Raw genomic sequence first — 20802 nt, forward strand, 5'->3', positions numbered from 1 at the left:
GTAGAAACTTCAAATCCACCTTGATTAATGCAAACCCGAGATCCATAGCTATTCAACCCTAACTGGAAATGTAGTGACTTTTCCCCGTAAGGTAACTCTGCGCTTAATGGGCCTCCAGAATCGCCGGGACATGTGCGACTGACAGTACTGCCGACACATATCTGGGACAGATCGAGCTGAAGTCCATAATTATTCTCACAATACGAACTATCGACACCATATACATCGGCTTTAAGCAGTGTCTGGCCATATTCTCCCCGTTCATTCAAGCCCCAGCCGGAGATTTTAAATTGGGTAACATCACTCTTTTGCTCATCGACGAGTAGGCATATCGGTCTGATATAGGCTAAAGAAAATTTTTTTATTTTAGCGTTCCTTTGGTGTTGTAGTTTAAGTTACCTGAATATTCCACCGTTCTTTCCATACGAAACATGCCAATGTCAAAGCGACTTTTGCCTTGAGTATTGTAATATCTGTGGACAATTTTCCTTTCGACTATAATCCTTTCGGCCCTTGGTTTGCAAACACCCGAAGAACAATCTGGTTCGGGATTCACGACTAAGAAATCGCCAAGCCTTAAATAAGTTTCTTCAAAAGAAAGGCAATGTGCTGCCGTAAGAACAAAACCTAAGAAATGAACTTCATAATTAAAAATCTATTAGTTTAAAATTTAAAATACACACGTGATGTGATGAGCGTGCCGGAACAGAGAAAATAATCACTTTTATTAAAGACCCTCACCATCCATGGATTCTCGTAAATACTTGTATTGGCACCACACTCATAAAAATAATTTTCTACATTTTAGAAAATCGCCCTAAAAAATTTTTCGCCTTTGAACTGAGAAAAATTTTCTATTTTTACGACAAATTTGCCATAAATTTAAGGCAGGTGACCATAAAAAAATATTTTTAGGGTTAATTTTTCTATTTTTCTAATATTTAGGGCGATTTTTTTCGATTTGCTTCGTTTTGACCTTTTCTAAATCCAACGGCGAATCGCCCTAATTTTTTCTCTAAAATTTTTCTAAATACAAGTGCGATTCGCCATAAAAATCACTCCAAAAGTGTGAAATTCGGTAGCCCAGCGGTCTAATCACTTGCGCTTTCAACTTTGCTATATGAGGACTAAGGTCGTGGGGTTGTGGGTTCGAACCCTGTGTGATTCAACTTGATTTTTATGTTTTTTTTTTTTGTAAACATTATAATACTGAGGACAAATTGTCACAGTCGTCAGGAAAAAAAATATACGGTTTAGTTGCCTTTAGTCATATTATAACGTAGACCTCAAGAAAATAAGATGTGTGCAGAGTTTGTTCGTCGTCTTGCGCGAGGGGTCTGTGGTGCAGCGGTAGGACGTTAGACTCTAAACCGAGAGGTCGTGGGTTCGAGTCTCGCAATGACCAAAAAAAGTAAGTTGTTTTTTCTCCTCATATTCATTTCCCTAATTCATTTACAAACATGATTTTTCAGTTCTAACGGCTGTGCTGTATAGATCGGGCCCCCTCTTAACGCGGCTCCCATATACGCTACACACCAATACAATAATATGAAACGGTGTCCTCCGCCGGTGTTGTTTAATTAAAGCAGTCCCAGTTCCCAGAATATAGACGATTAAAAAAAAAACATGCTTCCCAAATTCAGTTAAGCATGCTCAAACACGATTTTTTTTAATTTGTCTAATTTTTTAGGGCATTCGCCTATAAAAACAGAAAATTCGCCCTTAATTTTAGAAAAATACACCTTAAAATTAGGGCAAATCACCCTAAAAACAGGAAAATATTTCTTATTTCAAGAAAAATCACCCTAAATTAAACCAAATTTCCATCGGGATTTTTTAGAAAATTTTTCTAAATACACGGGCGAATCGCCAGCGGATACGATTTATGGGCGATTTTCTAAATCCACGGGCGAAAAGTCAGTTTTTTAGGGCGATTTAGGGTAAAAATTTCTATGAGTGCATGAGCAATAAGACTAGTTATTGGGTTAATCGTTGAAATTCCGCACTCTTTATCAAGCAGGCGCGCCGATCCTTCTTTATTACCCATAAATAGGCAGGCTAGAGCCAGAATTTCCAATGCGACGAGCTCCATGATTTTGCGAAGACTGAATGAAAGCTGGTTCGAATTATATATGGAAAGAAATTAGGTTGAAAAGGTTAAGTTCAAATTGCTGATTATGAATTTGATTGTTTTTCTTGCAAAGATTATTAGTATTATGATCATACTCTTAGGAAGCATAGACATATTATGTACTTACGTATATATTTGCGACATGGTGTAGGGGAGAGTGGGGGAATTTCGTCAGCATTTTTTCAAAGCTATTTTTTGTCCATCTTGAGACACGTTATCATATTTCTATTTTTATTGTTGAATGCGGTTAGCACCAAGCTTTAAAATGTGACATTCCCCTATTTTTTTAATTAGCTTGGTGATTTATAAAAAAATAAAATGTAAAACCAATATACTGGGGCAATCTCACCACACAGGGGGGTAAAATCACCACACAACTGGGGAAATTTCGTCACCTGAAAAATGTAGGGAGTTTAACGCCTGAAAATATGCTACACTGATCAAGCGTACCATTTTTGTTGACGTCCTATATTTGTTGCTGCTGCTGGTAGTCTGTTCGTTAGCCAGCTCGTCAAATATAAAAATATGTATTTAAAATAGGTGCGAATTTACCCTTAGCGTAGGGTGGCGAAATTTCCCCAGACCGTACTTTTTTAGAAATAATTATTTTTCTTGCGAAATTAGGCGCGAAGTTAAAAATCACTGACGCAGAAATGCACATTATAGCACTGTGTATTATATAAAAAATCGTGTATCTTATTCCTTTTGAATTGTGGCATACAGAAAAAATTTCGTCGAGAACTAAATGTAGCTTTTGAACTGTTAAAACACATTTAATATTATAGCTTAATTATCTTGGCCTTCTGTGCAAAACAAATGCATTGGTTGTGTCTGGCCGTCTTGAAGGACTAAAACAAAAAAATTATATATTTTTACGACTTATGGATTCCGAGATATTGCAGGTGACGAAATTGCCCCTGTGACGAAATTCCCCCACTCTCCCCTACATTTAAACATTTCGAATTCAGTTTAAATTAATTCAGGTTGAGTATAATTGTTAAGGACTGAAAACACTTGAGGGGCTGTCCATATATTACGTAATCATCTAGGGGGGGGGGGGGGGCCACCAAATGATTACTCTAGTGCAAATTTTTTTTTTTTTTGTATGAAGAAATGATTACATGGGGGGGGGGGGGTCAAAAATCGGCGAAATTGTGATTACGTAATATATGGACAGCCCCTGAGAATATTGCTATGTAGAGAATTTGTTCTCAGCAAATTGAACTAATTTTTGGTGAATAAGAAATCGGAGAAAGCACAGGCAGCAAGTATAAGTGTATATAATTCGTTAATTACTTGTTTATCTTTTTATAAAACTAAAAAATTTCAATATTTTTCAAATTAAGGCGCTATCTATTTTTTCGTTAATTACTTGTTTATCTTTTCATAAAACTAAAAAATTTCAATATTTTTCAAATTAAGGCGCTATCTATTTTTTCTCCTTAAAAATGGTTTGTGTCTTAACTGCTAGAAAGTGGGTCTTGCAACCAAGTCGTGTGTCCGCGATAGGCATTCCTCTCTCAAGAGAGCAATTCTCTGAGCGAAACGGTTTGAAACGGTTACGAACCGATTCTTCCATTTGCTATATAAGGAACCCACAACAGCCACTCTGTAAATTTTAAAGACCGATTTGAAAACGCGCTGCCGGTGAGCCAGTCTCCATTCTCAGACAAAACAAGATATTACAGTAAACAACTTCGTCGTGTTTGAAAAATCGCCGGATATAATATCACATTAATTTAATTAATTTCCTATAACGGATTATAAAGTTATGATATTTTATTAAAGCAAAATTTTAATAATCAAGTGCAATTCTAAGGGAATCACAATTGTTTTCATTGTACAACAAAGGCAGAGCTTTTCGGCCAACAGTGTGTGAGTGTATTGGTAGTGAGTGTAAGCGATCGCCAAGTTGGTTTCGCACTGGCTTTAGCTTTATTATAATCGCCCCCGCGCGATCTGTCGCGTTATCTGTGTTTCTGCCACATTACAATTTGCACGCTCATTTCGCGACTAAAAAAAAATTACGAAAATAAAAACAGACATCGGGTCAAAAAGTAAGGTAGAAAATTCGCTATTACGCGCCGGCCAAAGTCTGGCTTTTTGAGATGGGGCAAGGAGGAGCGTCAGCCACGCTTGACTAGGCACCACCCACAATCCCCCCGATAGCCTCCCCCTAAAAGCCATTCGAAGTAAACAAACAAATCTGCCGCGATTCGCGTGTTTGTACAGTTGGTGAAAAATAAGCAAATCGCCCCGGAATTGGGATTATCATCAACATCATCAGATCAGCAGCACCATGAGGATATCGCGAGGATCGTGGTGCCTCAGCTCCGCCACTCTGTTGGCGGTACTGATCCTCGGCTGTTTGGCAGCCATCACCACCACCGCATCGGTCAGCAATGCCGGCTATGTGGATAATGGCAATATGAAAGGTAAGCTGTTTTCCATCGCACAGTCGAGCTTCTGTAACTCGAACCGCCGACTGGCAGAAGTAAAGTAAACACACATATATAATTTCAACAATTTTAATGCAACTGAAAAATGTCACATCAAAATTGCAATTTTCTGGGAACTCAAGTTACTAAAAAAAATTATGGTATTCAAGGAAAAGTAAAACATTCTTTTGTAAATTTAAAGAATTTTATAGAGTTTTTAAAACTAGTTTCAGGATCAAAATTAATAAAGAAGGGCAAAGGTTTTATAATGCTAAATGATTTGGCTGAAATTGGATGTAGGGCAGCTGGACTGTATTTCCCTCAACGTAACAATAACTGTGCCGAGTTCTTCGTATCAGCATGAGAAGATAGCAAAGACAGCATTTGTATCTAAGATAGCAAAACGGCAGATACCGATGGAAATAGCAAGGTGCTCTGTGCCCAAGACATCATTCATGGGTGCGGGACAAAGGGGGGCCTTTCGGACAAAGATTGATAAAAGGGATTCGACTCATTCAGCTAGCGAGAAGAAAGAGAAGTTGCCGGGGAGGAAGTGAGTGCCTATCCGTATCTCTCGATCCCTCCGCTTATCGTGCATCTGTTGAGATTCAGCCTCGGATTCTGCTTCTCTTTCGCCTTTATTCTGGTTATAGGATAGGGAAGAACAACAGGTTTCCCGAGAGCAGTGATTTCCCATGAGCAGTGCAAACACACACAGCTATAGACCTTTTCTACCTGTTGGTTACCTGTGTATGTGTGTGTGTGGCTACCAGGTAGAGCCCATTAGGCATCTCGAAATATGAATGAAGTACAGATACAGATACAGATTCGGATTCGTATTGCCTCGTTAAAAAGGACAACAACTTTTGGCGATGCAGCGGTGTTTATTCAAATTTTGAGCTCAGTTCTATTGCCTGGCAGTCTCGAGAGCTTGCAGAAACCAGTTTTGTGGCAGAGAAAAAACAAACTCACATGCATGTCTCCCCTCTGCGACCGACTTATGGCTGGTTTTGTTGGGTTTTCTGCTTTTTGTTTTGTTTTTGCCCAGACTTCCTACCACCTGCTCCCCCTCTCGGCTCTTTGTCTTTTTTTCGCCAACTCTGTACGCATCTGAACCGTGAGATTTTATTTCATGCAAAAAAGAAAAAATACAAGAGCCACCAGGCAAAGGCAAACTCAGAAAAAGTAGAAGTACTCGGCTGCGCATGCGCAACACAGAACGAGATGGCGAGTTCGGCGAAGGGAGAAGGGGATAGTCGACCTGCGCAGGTGTTTTGCGCTTGGAACAAGGAAACCAGCTTATAAATTATAAGTTTGGCTCGTTGCAGTTGCAGCCTTGTTTTCGGTGGTTTATTATATGGCCAAATCGGTGGCTGTTTATGGCTTATTACAAGGGTTCACAGGTTGAGAAACCTCTGCACTTGAAGACCTTTGCTTAAGCGTAAATTGGAAACATTAGGTTGATTTTGTTTTTATGATGTTTTGTAATTACTTAATTTGAAACTTTTTTATTTTTTCCTTAAAAACTTAAAATTGATCATTTTTATTTTATTAATTAATCGATTTGTCAGCCAAACCTATAATTGTATTGAAATAATTAAACAATAACGTTGTTAAAAATTGTTAATTTGAATCACTTTAAAGCGATTGAATAATTTTTGTTTATTATTTCTTTTTTAATATAGGTCATTAAAACTGGATTATTATTGTTATTAAAGTAAAGCAAATATTATTTAAATGCTTTACCTCTCCGCTATATTAAATCTTGATTATTATTGTAGTAAATTTTTAATGAGTTCAAATTTTTTAATTAGCAATTATTTTATTTATTTATTCTTTTAGTTTCAAAACATCATCTCTTTACTCGTCAATTTAATTATTCAAGTGTATTTCCTCATTCGGTTTAGAATCCATCATCAGTTTTTACAGAACTGGTTCGATCCTGTGGGAATTGTGCAATGTAAAGTGTAGCTGAGCTGGGGATAAATTAACATAAATAATGAGGCTGTAGGATTCATTCGGGCTGTAAACTTGCACATATTATGACCGCGCTACGATCGATGGACGTGACCGTGAACGCAGTTCACTTTAAATTGATAATTACTTTTTACGAATAAGTGAAGTGGAGATTATTTTTGGAACTGCCAAAACACCTTTGGCATTGCAATGACTCACAATTGCTTATCGGTTGATAAGAACGTAAAATCACAAAGTAATAAGCAACTGGGCACAGCTGGCTTTATAATGAAATGGGTTTTTCAACCTAACGACCAAAGAAAAAAAGAAGAGCATTAGTATCCTGTTTTGGGATTGAAGTTCCAGCGAAACAGGAACCGGCTAAGTGGCCAGTCGAGGATCGCGACATTTCCCATTGTCAGGCCGAGTCGAGTCGAGTGTCTGGCCCTTAAAAAAACACATATTTTTGTCATATTTTTGAGAGGCCATCGGAACCGAACCGGCTGGCAGGTAAGGAGCTCGCCCACGTCTCAGGTTCGTACTTTGCTTTCTCCTCGAGCAGAAAAAGTATCGGATTTCATAAAGGACATGCCATATTCTCCGTTCTCGGCGGATGCATATGCAAGAAAGTTCCCATGTCCTTTTAGCTGGAAAATGGAAAACCACTTGAGCTGCATGCGCCAGCCTCATGTCTGTAATTATGAAGAGCCCACTTGAGAGCCACCAGCATTTCTCGGCTCTTGGTCTCAGTGTTCTCCCTCTTAATTGCATTTTATCTCTTGAGCATGCTACTGTTACTGTATCTCTAAGATACATTTCTGCCCTTTGTTTTTTCGTTTTTTTTGGGGGAACTTCTGCACTCTGATTCTCACGTATATACATGGATTTACCGGGAGTTGGGGGCAAGAGGCCTTGTAATCATAAATAATAATCAATTTCCTGTGCCCAAAATGTTTCCCATCGCTCCACAAGTTTTCCGTTTCCATTTTCCAGCTGTGGAGCGTATGCAACTGCAAGTTTTCCTTTCTGGTGAGAAAATGAAAATAAAATCTGACAGCACAATGCGAGGTGAGGTGAAGGGGCCAATCGGCTCGGCTGGGATTGTTTAAAATGTATTTATTGTTTGCCGTTTTTTGTCTGTATACATTCGGTTCTCCTTCGGTCCGTTTGTTTGATTTGTTGAACATTTGTGCACATTTGTTTGCCTCATTTGCATGGCAGACCCCTCCGAAAATGGAGGCTGCCAATGGGCGCGTTCAACGCGATTCGGAGAGAATCTGCCTCGGATTTCGCTGGGCTTCGGCTCGCTGCCTCGTTTTGTGGCGCTCACTCGGCTGCGGAGGTTAAGTGTTGGCCCAATCAACGGCAGCCCCATTTGCTGCCCATGACGCATGCGTCTTCTTCGCAATACCCTAAACTGCACTTGGGGTATGCCGAACAAATAGGAAGTATTAACATGGGTTATATTAAAATAATGGAAAAAAAGATTTATTAGTTTTATGAAATATCTTGTCAGATTAATACCCAAAAATATCTATGATATTTTTATTTTATAGGTATTTCAGATATATATTAATTAGTATTCCTTTTTAAGTTGTATCTAACATTTTTTAAGCTTGGTAGTATTTTACTTAATTGAAAATGTATTATTAAAATAGATTAATTTAAAATAAAGTCAAAATATGTAATTTAATACTGCTTCAAAATAGAAACTATCATTTACTAAACCCATAAATATTTCTTTAATATTCAAACTATTATTGATCATTTCGGCTGTGTTAATTGGACATTTCTTTGAAAAACAATCCCAACATAACTAGTAATATCAACCGCTAAAAATATGTTGATCCAGGGTATTGATCGCTTCTCTTCCCGAATTCAACGCATAATTTATTTGTTATCATAGGGCCTGCAGTGCAGCCTTCGTTCCCCCAAAAAGTATCCCATCCTGGCAACAGTTCTGTTTTGTTTATGACTTGGCCAAAAATAAGAAAGCCGCACCAGATTGCGCCAGCTGTTGTGGGATTCAATTCGATGGCTTGAGATGAGGATGGGATGAAAGGGGATAAGATTCGATGCGAGGCTGGGGCCTGGATCGCCTTACCCTTTTGCCACATTGTGTGGATCAAGAGATACTGCAATTAGTGAAGGGGGCACTTGCAACATCGGCAAGTGTGGGTGGTGCGGAGTTGGGGACTCTGCGCCATATGTCACGTTGGTAAGCCGAGCCCTCGCATCGGATTACCACTTAGTTATATAGCTCCTCTCTCGATCCCCCAACTTCTTTTATATATATTTTTTCTCGAGCCACTTCCATAAACATAAATCCAAGCCGGACGAGCTGTTGTTGTTTCTTCTTCGCTTGTTTGTTGTTCTTTTGCTTTTATGCGGCCAAAGGTTCTGGGCCGGAAAACGCCAAAGAGCATAATAAGTTAAAATCCAGAATCGGAATCAGAAGAATCAGAGTCAAAGGCACAGTCCGCGGCACGAATGTAAGGTCAACGGCGTTGACAGTGATCTTGCATAATTGCGGGGCAGAAAAAAGAAAAGGTTTGGCCCCACCCCGGCTTAAGGTTATACCTTTCTTACCCCTAGATTTTTTTTCGTTTTCCATTTGCTTTTTTGCTTGTCTGTAGGAGAGCGAGAGTTAACCCCTTGATGGCCGCGGGGTCACCAGCGGACGTATGTGAATCATTGACAGTTTTTATGAAGCGCCGCATGCATCACTCAACGACATCTCAAGAAGTGCCCGCTGTCTTCTCATGTCTCTCAAAATCCAGCAATGGGTGTGATGAATTCAATGTTGCTATTTCTACACAAAACGAAAAATTGTCTGAATAATAAATTAAGTCAGCAAACGCACAAAAATTTTACCAAATCTTAAAACAAATATTTAAACATTATTGAAACATTTGAAAAAATTTATTCTTGAATTTCATGCTAATTGAATAAATTCTAAACAAATATTTCCTGTGTAAATGAATAAGTCTTCGTGAGCAGACCGCACCCCACTTGCCGATGGCTTTCAAAATCATTTCAAATTCAATAGAAGCAACAGCCTGGCAGCCGAGAAATATTAAAGTCAAACGATGACGAAAGTCTTTATATCAGAGAGCCGAGATCTCTCGGAAAAAGCATTGGAAAAATTGGAATGTTTATGCCGAGCCGAAGTCGAAAGCGTTTGCGTTAATTAAAAACAATTAAAGTGGCAACGTTTGGTGGGGTGCCGGGTGGTGCAGGGCTGGGGGTTGGCCAGCATCGGGGTCGCCAGTAGTGCTGGAATGGGAACCACATATATATATCTCTCACGCACACGACCCATTCGCAGATCGAGCCGAAAAATAAAGGTTTGAAAGCGGCAAATGTGGGTCGGGTTAGGGGAGAAGTTGACTTCTGGTAGGGCCGCATCTCCATCTCCCCTTTCGCTTTGCTCCCCGGCGATCGGCTTGACTTTCCATAAAAATTGTATAATATTAATTGCGGTTAATTGGGATTAACAGCTGCGCCAAAATGTTTGCCGCTCTTGATGCACTCGGCTCAGTTCAGTTGGGGATCAGTTCCACGGAATGCCGAAAGGGGAAGTTCACAGCATGAGGAGAAGCCCAAAGAGTGGCAACTTTCGTATTGCACTTACAAAAAAATTAACGTTTACAGGAAACGATTTTTAATGCATAGAAAAAACTGAGTCAGAAGCTTAGGTTTTTTATGCACAACAGTTTCAATTTGTAAAAGTTTTTATTATATTTTTAATTACTCATAAAATATATGTGGCAATTAGTCAGATTTTTAAAACAGTTTGCCATTATTATAAGAGCTTATATTTGTATGGCTTTAAACTCAAAAATACTCTTACAAAAAAATATAATTTCACCTTGAGGTTTTTAAGAAATATATATAAATATAATTTTCAATATAAAATTATGTTTAGTAATTTAACAAAATATGTCAATATTTTTAAAGCCCATTTTTAATATTGTAAAAATTCTCAAACAAAGTTAAGATTTTTTTGGAATGACAAAAACATTTTTAAGAACGGAAACCAAGCAGGCCTGGCCCAAAAATGATTTATGTCCGAACGGGTTTTACATCTCCAGCTCCCCTCGTTTCGTCACTGGGCATCATCATCTATGGAGCCGGTTCCCATTTCCTGGCGAGGTGATGACAAAACTTTCAGAATGTCCCATCCGCGGATGGCCATTTGCGATTCGCCATGCTATCGTAGATGCCGACAACTCTTAACTTCGAGCTCCCAGTTTCGAATCCGCCCAATAGACCGCCCCATCCGGCGCTGACCATCCGGTGTCGATCGACGACTGGTTTCTGCCTTTTTTGTTTTTGCCTCCGCACAGGATTGCCCGGCCATAATTGTGTGTCTGTGTGTGTGGAAAATCAGTAAAGAAAATCGTTATGCTCCGCATCCGAGGCGATTTTCCTGCCTGGAATTTCCGCTCTCGTTGGCGGCGCGCTAATTACGCCGATGGAATATACTCGTATAGGAATGGCGACATGGCGTTTGGGCCCTCTCAGTACCTGTTTGTACTTGGCCAACACATCAGATTGGCCGCGCAGATTGCGCACACATGTGGCAAGTAATTGTTTTGGCCGCACCGCACCAGAATGTTGCAGCGGAAGCAATTTGAGGTTGATGAGGATGATGATGATGCTGCAGGCTGGCTGCCGTCTTCTGTCGCCGGGGTTAATAGGCGCACTCAGGGGTTAATGGCTATCCTATGCACTTGCACTTTGGCTTGGAGAATGGGGAAATATGTGTAGAATTCCCCGAAATCATTTGGAATTAGCCGAACCCAAAAAAGGGCCACACAGAAAATAAAAAGTGTTAAATGAGGAAAATAATAGATCTTAAAAAGTTGCTTATCTTAGATTTTTATGTTCTAAAAATGTCTTCATTAAATAATATTTTTTATTTTTTTGTTCCAATAATAAATTATATACTATAAATTATATAAATTTCTTACTGTGCAGAGATTTTTACATGTCCAAAGCCCAGCCCATCTTGCATACGAAATGAAGAAACAGTGAAGAAATATTTAGAGGAAAAGAGACAGCTAGCAAAGAGCAGAATGAGACAAAAGACATAAAGCCGCACCATTCAAAAGTGCATTTTCAATTTTCCAAAATGCCGTTCGCCCGTTCTCCCGTTTTTGTCTCCCAAGCATGTGAGAAATGATGGGATCTGGGGTCATGTCAATGGCCAAGTGGCATTTCAAAAGATATTCAAATGGGTCCGGCTCTTGGGAAAGCGATTAGTGTGTCAGATTATGAAGAACACTCCTCAGACAGAATATTCGAATATAAGTATTCCAAATCAAAAGCCACTCTTTGCATGTCACAATGTTCGACGGGGAACATGAACCAAATAACAAACATTGGCAAATGCACAAAGTCCAATTGGGAGTGGAAGGGAGTGGCTGCGGCATATAGAAACATATATGAATTTTACCACGAATCGGTATTGAACATATATAGAGGTAGAGACGACATGAGTGTGTGTAGCTTATGCGCCAGCCAATACTTTACTCAATAAAAATACAATTGACAAATTGACATGGCGATCACGTAGCAACAACAGCAAGACAACGTGTTCTCCCGAAGATTTGGGACCCGAGGCAGGAGATTTAAAACTAGGGTCCCCGGACCATAGAACCATATCTCCCCCCATTCGCCCTCTGGCGACCTCTAGTTGTTGACTTGTGCTGATTGCAGCGTTAAAATCACCTCGACAACTACAAACTACATCGTGTACACATGTAGGCACTTTATCACAATAACCCAGAAAGAGGCCCAGAAAAATACGAAGACATCGTTTCCAATTCTCCCGATTCCAGTTTTAGTTTTTGTCAGGCTCAGCACGTTTGGAATATTTTCTGAAAAGTCAGCAGCAGCAGTCGACGTATCAGAACCCGACGCCATTATGGTTATAATACTCATTTGTATATATGCTCGTAATGGTTGCTGTTTTTCAGTTGAACCAAAGGGCATTCATTTTCACATTATGTGGCAAAAAAAAAAATGAAAAAAACTGATTAACAAACTGTGTTAAGCACCGAAGATCGGACCGAAGTTGGTGCTGAATTGAATTTTGATGAACACCCGCTGACAGGGAGACCTTTTTTCAGGGCTTGGTCTTCGCGCTGGTCTCTTTTTGGGGTTCGGAGAGCCCCCAGAAAGCCGAGAAAACCGGCTCACAGCCTCGCAGTCTTGGGCTCCGGAAGTAATTAATGCCTTACTTTATTTCATCTTTTTTTTCACCTCCTCTCGGTGCGGCTTTTGTTTGCCATTGCCACATAAAAACAGAATCTAAGAGTCGATGTGCCGAGCACCGAGTGCCGAGTGCCAGTTGGAAACTTTCACCAATGGTCCGTGGTCTCTGGTCTCTGGTCTTCGGTTTATGGTATCTGGTATAGTTGGCTTTTTGCACTCTTTGACCGAATTGTCAGCTGGAAATGATGTGAATTTTCCAAGATGCCCAATAAGGCGGGGGCCACTAAGAGATCCCAAAATGGCATTGCTGCAGCGACATAATTGTGATCAATTGCCAAGTGGCATCCTACTGACCAAAGCGAGCGAGTTGAGCACTCCATTCCTGGTTGGCTGATGATTTCTGGCTGCCAGGCTGCCACTCAGTGCTTATGTTTACCCTTTGTCTTCGCTTTAATTAAAGCGACCAGGAGCCGGGCTCGGGATCCGAACATGAGAGTATTGCCTTGTTTGCCAACTTGAGTTGCCATGCCGCAATCGGGCATCTGCATCGCATCCAACTCATCCTCCTCCTCCGAATCCAACTATTCCTCCTCCGCCAGCTGCCACGAGTTGAGTCCGCGGAGTTAACGATCCGCTCATGCACTCATAAAAATAATTTTCTACATTTTAGAAAATCGCCCTAAAAAATTTTTCGCCTTTGAACTGAGAAAAATTTTCTATTTTTACGACAAATTTGCCATAAATTTAAGGCAGGTGACCATAAAAAAATATTTTTAGGGTTAATTTTTCTATTTTTCTAATATTTAGGGCGATTTTTTTCGATTTGCTTCGTTTTGACCTTTTCTAAATCCAACGGCGAATCGCCCTAATTTTTTCTCTAAAATTTTTCTAAATACAAGTGCGATTCGCCATAAAAATCACTCCAAAAGTGTGAAATTCGGTAGCCCAGCGGTCTAATCACTTGCGCTTTCAACTTTGCTATATGAGGACTAAGGTCGTGGGGTTGTGGGTTCGAACCCTGTGTGATTCAACTTGATTTTTATGTTTTTTTTTTTTGTAAACATTATAATACTGAGGACAAATTGTCACAGTCGTCAGGAAAAAAAATATACGGTTTAGTTGCCTTTAGTCATATTATAACGTAGACCTCAAGAAAATAAGATGTGTGCAGAGTTTGTTCGTCGTCTTGCGCGAGGGGTCTGTGGTGCAGCGGTAGGACGTTAGACTCTAAACCGAGAGGTCGTGGGTTCGAGTCTCGCAATGACCAAAAAAAGTAAGTTGTTTTTTCTCCTCATATTCATTTCCCTAATTCATTTACAAACATGATTTTTCAGTTCTAACGGCTGTGCTGTATAGATCGGGCCCCCTCTTAACGCGGCTCCCATATACGCTACACACCAATACAATAATATGAAACGGTGTCCTCCGCCGGTGTTGTTTAATTAAAGCAGTCCCAGTTCCCAGAATATAGACGATTAAAAAAAAAACATGCTTCCCAAATTCAGTTAAGCATGCTCAAACACGATTTTTTTTAATTTGTCTAATTTTTTAGGGCATTCGCCTATAAAAACAGAAAATTCGCCCTTAATTTTAGAAAAATACACCTTAAAATTAGGGCAAATCACCCTAAAAACAGGAAAATATTTCTTATTTCAAGAAAAATCACCCTAAATTAAACCAAATTTCCATCGGGATTTTTTAGAAAATTTTTCTAAATACACGGGCGAATCGCCAGCGGATACGATTTATGGGCGATTTTCTAAATCCACGGGCGAAAAGTCAGTTTTTTAGGGCGATTTAGGGTAAAAATTTCTATGAGTGTGGTTTGATTGATATCCCCCCGCACTGCGCACACAGAAAACAAATATATATTAATATATTTTGTAGTCTCAAAGATTCTTTTATATTTATTTTATTTTATTTATATATATAATTTTAGTTACCAATTAATTTTATCGACAAAATATATTTCCATATTTTTAAGATTTCTCTCAAAGTTAAAACTTGCAATCTTATGTGCCCTTAAGGGAATATACTATATATGTTTATTTATTTATATTCCCTAACTGATAACATCGATGCAGTGGCGGATCAAGGATATTATTATGGAGGGTGATATCAAAACAATTATTTTGTTACATACTTTTGGAATATCAAAAAATTCTTTTATTTTTCACCATACACTCATAGAAATTTTTACCCTAAATCGCCCTAAAAAACTGACTTTTCGCCCGTGGATTTAGAAAATCGCCCATAAATCGTATCCGCTGGCGATTCGCCCGTGTATTTAGAAAAATTTTCTAAAAAATCCCGATGGAAATTTGGTTTAATTTAGGGTGATTTTTCTTGAAATAAGAAATATTTTCCTGTTTTTAGGGTGATTTGCCCTAATTTTAAGGTGTATTTTTCTAAAATTAAGGGCGAATTTTCTGTTTTTATAGGCGAATGCCCTAAAAAATTAGACAAATTAAAAAAAATCGTGTTTGAGCATGCTTAACTGAATTTGGGAAGCATGTTTTTTTTTTAATCGTCTATATTCTGGGAACTGGGACTGCTTTAATTAAACAACACCGGCGGAGGACACCGTTTCATATTATTGTATTGGTGTGTAGCGTATATGGGAGCCGCGTTAAGAGGGGGCCCGATCTATACAGCACAGCCGTTAGAACTGAAAAATCATGTTTGTAAATGAATTAGGGAAATGAATATGAGGAGAAAAAACAACTTACTTTTTTTGGTCATTGCGAGACTCGAACCCACGACCTCTCGGTTTAGAGTCTAACGTCCTACCGCTGCACCACAGACCCCTCGCGCAAGACGACGAACAAACTCTGCACACATCTTATTTTCTTGAGGTCTACGTTATAATATGACTAAAGGCAACTAAACCGTATATTTTTTTTCCTGACGACTGTGACAATTTGTCCTCAGTATTATAATGTTTACAAAAAAAAAAAACATAAAAATCAAGTTGAATCACACAGGGTTCGAACCCACAACCCCACGACCTTAGTCCTCATATAGCAAAGTTGAAAGCGCAAGTGATTAGACCGCTGGGCTACCGAATTTCACACTTTTGGAGTGATTTTTATGGCGAATCGCACTTGTATTTAGAAAAATTTTAGAGAAAAAATTAGGGCGATTCGCCGTTGGATTTAGAAAAGGTCAAAACGAAGCAAATCGAAAAAAATCGCCCTAAATATTAGAAAAATAGAAAAATTAACCCTAAAAATATTTTTTTATGGTCACCTGCCTTAAATTTATGGCAAATTTGTCGTAAAAATAGAAAATTTTTCTCAGTTCAAAGGCGAAAAATTTTTTAGGGCGATTTTCTAAAATGTAGAAAATTATTTTTATGAGTGTAGTTGGGGTTAATTCGATGTATCTTTAAATCGAATTAGATTTATTGGAAACTCATTTTACACATACAAAAAAGGAAATGTTTAAGAAAAGGGTTTTAAAAATGTTATATTATTTTTCTGAATACAATGGAAACTTGTTATTCCCTAAAACTTATTTCTTAGTTGGTCCCCTTTTATGGGAACAATTTCGCTCAGTGCATGGATGCTAGAGCAGAATTCTCCGGCAGAAGTCACTGGGCCGTGGCCAAACTCAAACCCAAGCCCAGTGGTCACCCAGTTGGAGTCAGAGGCGTCTGGTATCGGTATCTGTATCTGTATCTGAATCGGTCGTTGGATCGGTCATGTCGCAAGCTCATTTTTTCCACAGCTCTTTTTTTCTGTTCATTAATTGCCAACATTTCATATTTTATTTCAGCGTTATTTTTCTTTCCCCTCTCGCTCTTTTTCCCATTTGTTTTTCAATTATTTTTGTGGCCGCTGGTGTGAGTGTTTTATATATTTAGTTGGGTTTTTTCTATATGTTTTTTTTCCCTGGAATCAAGCACGCTTGTTGTCGCCAGCGTTGTTCGGTCGGTTGTCGTCCTCGATTTGTCTGTACTTTTTGTTTTTACTTTACTGAAAATCCGCTTGCGCAGCTAAACTCGGTGTCGGACTTTCTGGCATAAACAGTGCAGTGCTCAGCGTTTCCAAAGCGCTGCTGATTATTATTGAATTCTCCGGGGATCTCTGATAGCTTCTGACATGACCCAGAGTATACGCATAGATAGTACTCGCCTGATAAGGCAGAGTCCGGACTTTGTCCACAAGCGTGGAGCATGGTGACCCAAGGTGATGCCCACCCATCTAGTCAAACATTCAATTGCGTAAGTCAACTGATATGGCCACAAATCTCCATACATATAGAGCATAACCCATCCATTGATGACAACAGTGCAGGCTGCAAATAACAACAAACTTTTCAGTCTGACATTTCATTTGTTTTTGCTTTTTAATACGTCCAACATCCGCCTACGAACTCGCAATATATTTACACATTTTTATGGCCCATCAAATCATGAGAAGCCACGATTTTGAGAATCTGCAGTTAGCACTTAATTAACATTCGGCCCCTCTGCCTCCTCCGGATTCAAATTCGGGCTTGGATGATTTATAATGTGAGAAGATTGCTTCTCATTCCGAAGTTTCGAGTTCACTGTGGGTCAAACTCTTGTTGTGTCTGCCGTCAGGTGGGCATTTGCATATGAGGGAGATAAAGATTGCTGCCTCATAGCGGATGCTGAAATTGTGGGAATTCGGAAAAACGTTTAGAGCACAATCGAATTTTACGAGATGGAGTTACGGTTCTCGAAAACGTCTTGAACAATAAGATGGAGATAGGCTGAAAACAATTCTAAAATGGGGGTCCTGGGTAGAAGAAAAGAAAAAGGCACAACGAAACAATAAACCAACATTTAATATGAAAGTTACTTTGTACTTCATAAGATAAATAGGACTTTCAAATACTTTTGAAGCACTACATAATGATTAGTTAAAAACATAAAAACAACTTCTCTTCTAGGATGCTGATATCGAAAATAAATTATATATGTAATAAGATAGATTTAGGTTGAAAACAATCCTAAAATGGGGGTCCTGGATAGAAGAAAGGAAAATGGGAGAACCTAACAATAAACCAACATTTAATGTATAAGTTACTTTGAACTGAAATTACAAAGACTTGGTTGATATGCAATGGGTTACCAACAAAAATCTTATTACAATGATTAGTTTAAAACATATAATATAACTTCACATCTAGGATCCTGATATCGAAAATAAACTATATAAGACCAAGATGAATAGCTTATAAAATAGCGTTCTAAATCACTCCAATAATTTTTAAAAAATCAAAAAAAAATTTAGGATAAAGTACTTTTAACGTGAATAACTTTCTCTCCAGAGGTTTCGGGGGTTTATACCGGCTCATCTTAATCTCTTAATTTTCCTTAGCTTCAGTTTCTTACCTCATTCGCCCTAGAAACAGTGTTTTTATCGCCCTTACAATGGGATTCCGAGAAATTATGAAATTTCAATTTGCATGATTCACTGCGAGTACCGAATGACCAAACATATTATTCAGCATCAAACGATCTCGTTTCGCTTAGAAATTCATTTGTCAAAGTGTGGCATTGACCTTTGTATCGGTATCTTTCGTCGCAAAGAGAACACAAAACTAAAAAAAATTGGCACATATAGCAAAGAGCGAAGCTCTGCTAACCCACAATTAGCATCTGGAAGTGGGAATCGGGATCTGGATCTGGATCTCGATCAAGCATATGCCACCATTTCCCTTGACTTGGCTCTGTTTTTCTTCGCTTTTATTCTTGACATTGCCAGTGCAATCTGCAACTGTGTTTTGGGGTAAATGCATTCAAAATTCTTGCACAAAAAGTGAGTGCGAAAAGGGAGTGTACGATCATCTCATCTGGCTGGCATCTCTCTTCGGCGCGATCTTTTTTTCTGGTTTGTTTCAGTGTCGTGAGAACTTTTTCGCGTTTGGGCGCACAGCGTGTGAATTGAAAGCCGGCTGGTGGGATGGGGTGAAGAGGGGGGTGGGGAGGGGCTTTGGGTTGCGGAAACTCTCTGGGAAGCGAAAGTGTTGCAAGTGCTGGGAAAGCAATCGGCCAACAAGCAACAGGCAACAGCAACATTTGTCAGCGTTTTGCAATTGCCGTGGGTATCAATCGAACACTCCCTTCTCCAACACTCTCAAAATAATGGGAAAATTGCTTTCCTGGGAATGTTTTATTAAACAATATTCTTTTTCAAGCTTGGCTAAAAAATATTCAAAATTTATTTATGCAAAATGTACATAAGTACTTCTACTTATACATATGTTTCTTCCTAAATATAATTCGTAAAATAATTTAGAATAATTATTTTGATTTTTAGTGACTCTTTTAAACATTTTACTTTTTTTTTATACATTTTAAGCATTATCAAAAAATTTTAATTTTTAGCTCTCAGCTAATCGTTAACATTTTGTTTTCTATCTTTGCAGGTGAGTTCGCTGCAGATGTCCAATCTGGGTTCTCTATATGCTCGTTCGTGAGTCGACAATTAAAGGTTTGTAAAGCAATTAGGCAGCTGAGCTCGTGACGAAGTTTAGCTCAAATCCATTGAATGATTGTCCAAAAAACAAGCAAACAAACAAGAATCCCAAATGAGAATAAAATGCCAAACAATTGGAAATTCATTAAGGCCACTGTGGCAATCGCCGCCGCATCGTAATCAAATGCAGCATTCAACTTTAAACTGCAACGCCGGTTGAAGCAGCGCAGGCAGCGGAACGCCGTGGCACAATTGTTTTGGCCGGGCTAAAACGCGACTCTCCGTTGTCGTGGCGACGAATCGGGGGATACCAAAGTTATGCATGAGGTGTTTTATGGCAAGAACCGCTCAGCGTAATTGCACAGAGAAAAATTATGAAATCTGTTTGATTTGTACTAATTTTATCCAGAAACTGCTTATAATTTTGTTTTCTGGTGATTATTAAATTTGAGATAACTTTTTCTTTGGTTTAGACAAATATTTATGTATTTCTAAATTATGTTTTTAAAGTATGAAATATTGTAGTTCTTTTATTTATGGATTTTCAAAGTTCCTCAGTGATATTTAATTGTTCAGTACCACAAAAATGGTCAGAAAAATACCACCAAAGATAAATAATGTTGTTATATTTTTAGACAGTTTTTTTAATGATCCTTAAATGAGCTAGAGATATTTTCTAGTTTTTTCCTCAGTGTACTTTTGTGAGTGCAACAGATACCCAGCTGGCAGCCAATTGTTGCACTCTGCGATATTGGACAAAAGGCCAACTTCCCCTCACACTCACCCCTCGCCCTTACCCCTTTTTTGGCCCTTAGTTCGGTGGTGGCGACACCGACACGCATGCGCATTGCCCGACAAAAGGGAATTCCCTTACCCCACCCTTTGACCCACCCCGCCCCCGCGAAAGCAAAGAGCAAAAAACAGAAAGCAAAACAAAGCACAGACCAAAATACGAAGTTGGAAAAACTTAACGCCTGGTTGCCCACATCGGGTGTTCTTTTGCTCCCTCGATTCAATCCCCTTCCCTCCCCGAATCCGAATCCCTCGATCCATTCGAGTGCGCTTGCGCCAACGCCGACGCAGAACTGAAGTTAGAGTTAAAGTATGACCTGTGGACGGGCAACAATGGCACACGGGGGTTAATGGTATTTCGTACTAGTTTATATGCTGCGATACGACGGCCATTATGCGACCGCCTCATAACTGGAACATCGCAGAAACCAGCACAGTGGGCAGACAGAAGACCTGTGGATTTGCATGGCACACGGCACACGCGAACTTCGATTCTATTCGTGTTCGTGATTTCACAGTGCGGTGCGAATCGGCGCTGACAAGGGCTCACCTTTGTACTCCAAACATGAATAATGCTGATAAATCGAACGCTAATCGAATTTTGTCCCCGGTTACAAAGGTTTACGAAAATGAGTTTTGAGCGGGAATGGAAAGTATTTTTATCTAAGAAATTTAAGAATTTAGTCTTTATATGTAAGTACATTTATTTGTTTATATTAAAAGGCCAACCTACAGTTAAACTCAAATATCAACCACATTAAAGACTTTTTAAATAAGGAGAAAAGTTATATTATAAATTTTATTTATGAAT

General features: G+C 39.0%; 1 protein-coding gene across 1 annotated transcript in view; it reads left to right on the forward strand.

Annotated features, from left to right (window-relative positions):
• Positions 1-3765: 3765 nt before the first annotated feature.
• The window catches only part of Egfr (epidermal growth factor receptor), a 43463-nt gene continuing 26426 nt past the window's right edge, over positions 3766-20802 (forward strand). Inside the window, exon 1 of the mRNA XM_017152345.3 lies at positions 3766-4566. Coding sequence (XP_017007834.2) covers positions 4431-4566 — 136 coding nt within the window. The 5' untranslated portion in view covers positions 3766-4430. The remainder of the gene's footprint in view (positions 4567-20802) is intronic.

The sequence above is a fragment of the Drosophila takahashii genome, chromosome 2R (assembly GCF_030179915.1).
Source record: "Drosophila takahashii strain IR98-3 E-12201 chromosome 2R, DtakHiC1v2, whole genome shotgun sequence".
NCBI lineage: Eukaryota > Metazoa > Arthropoda > Insecta > Diptera > Drosophilidae > Drosophila > Drosophila takahashii.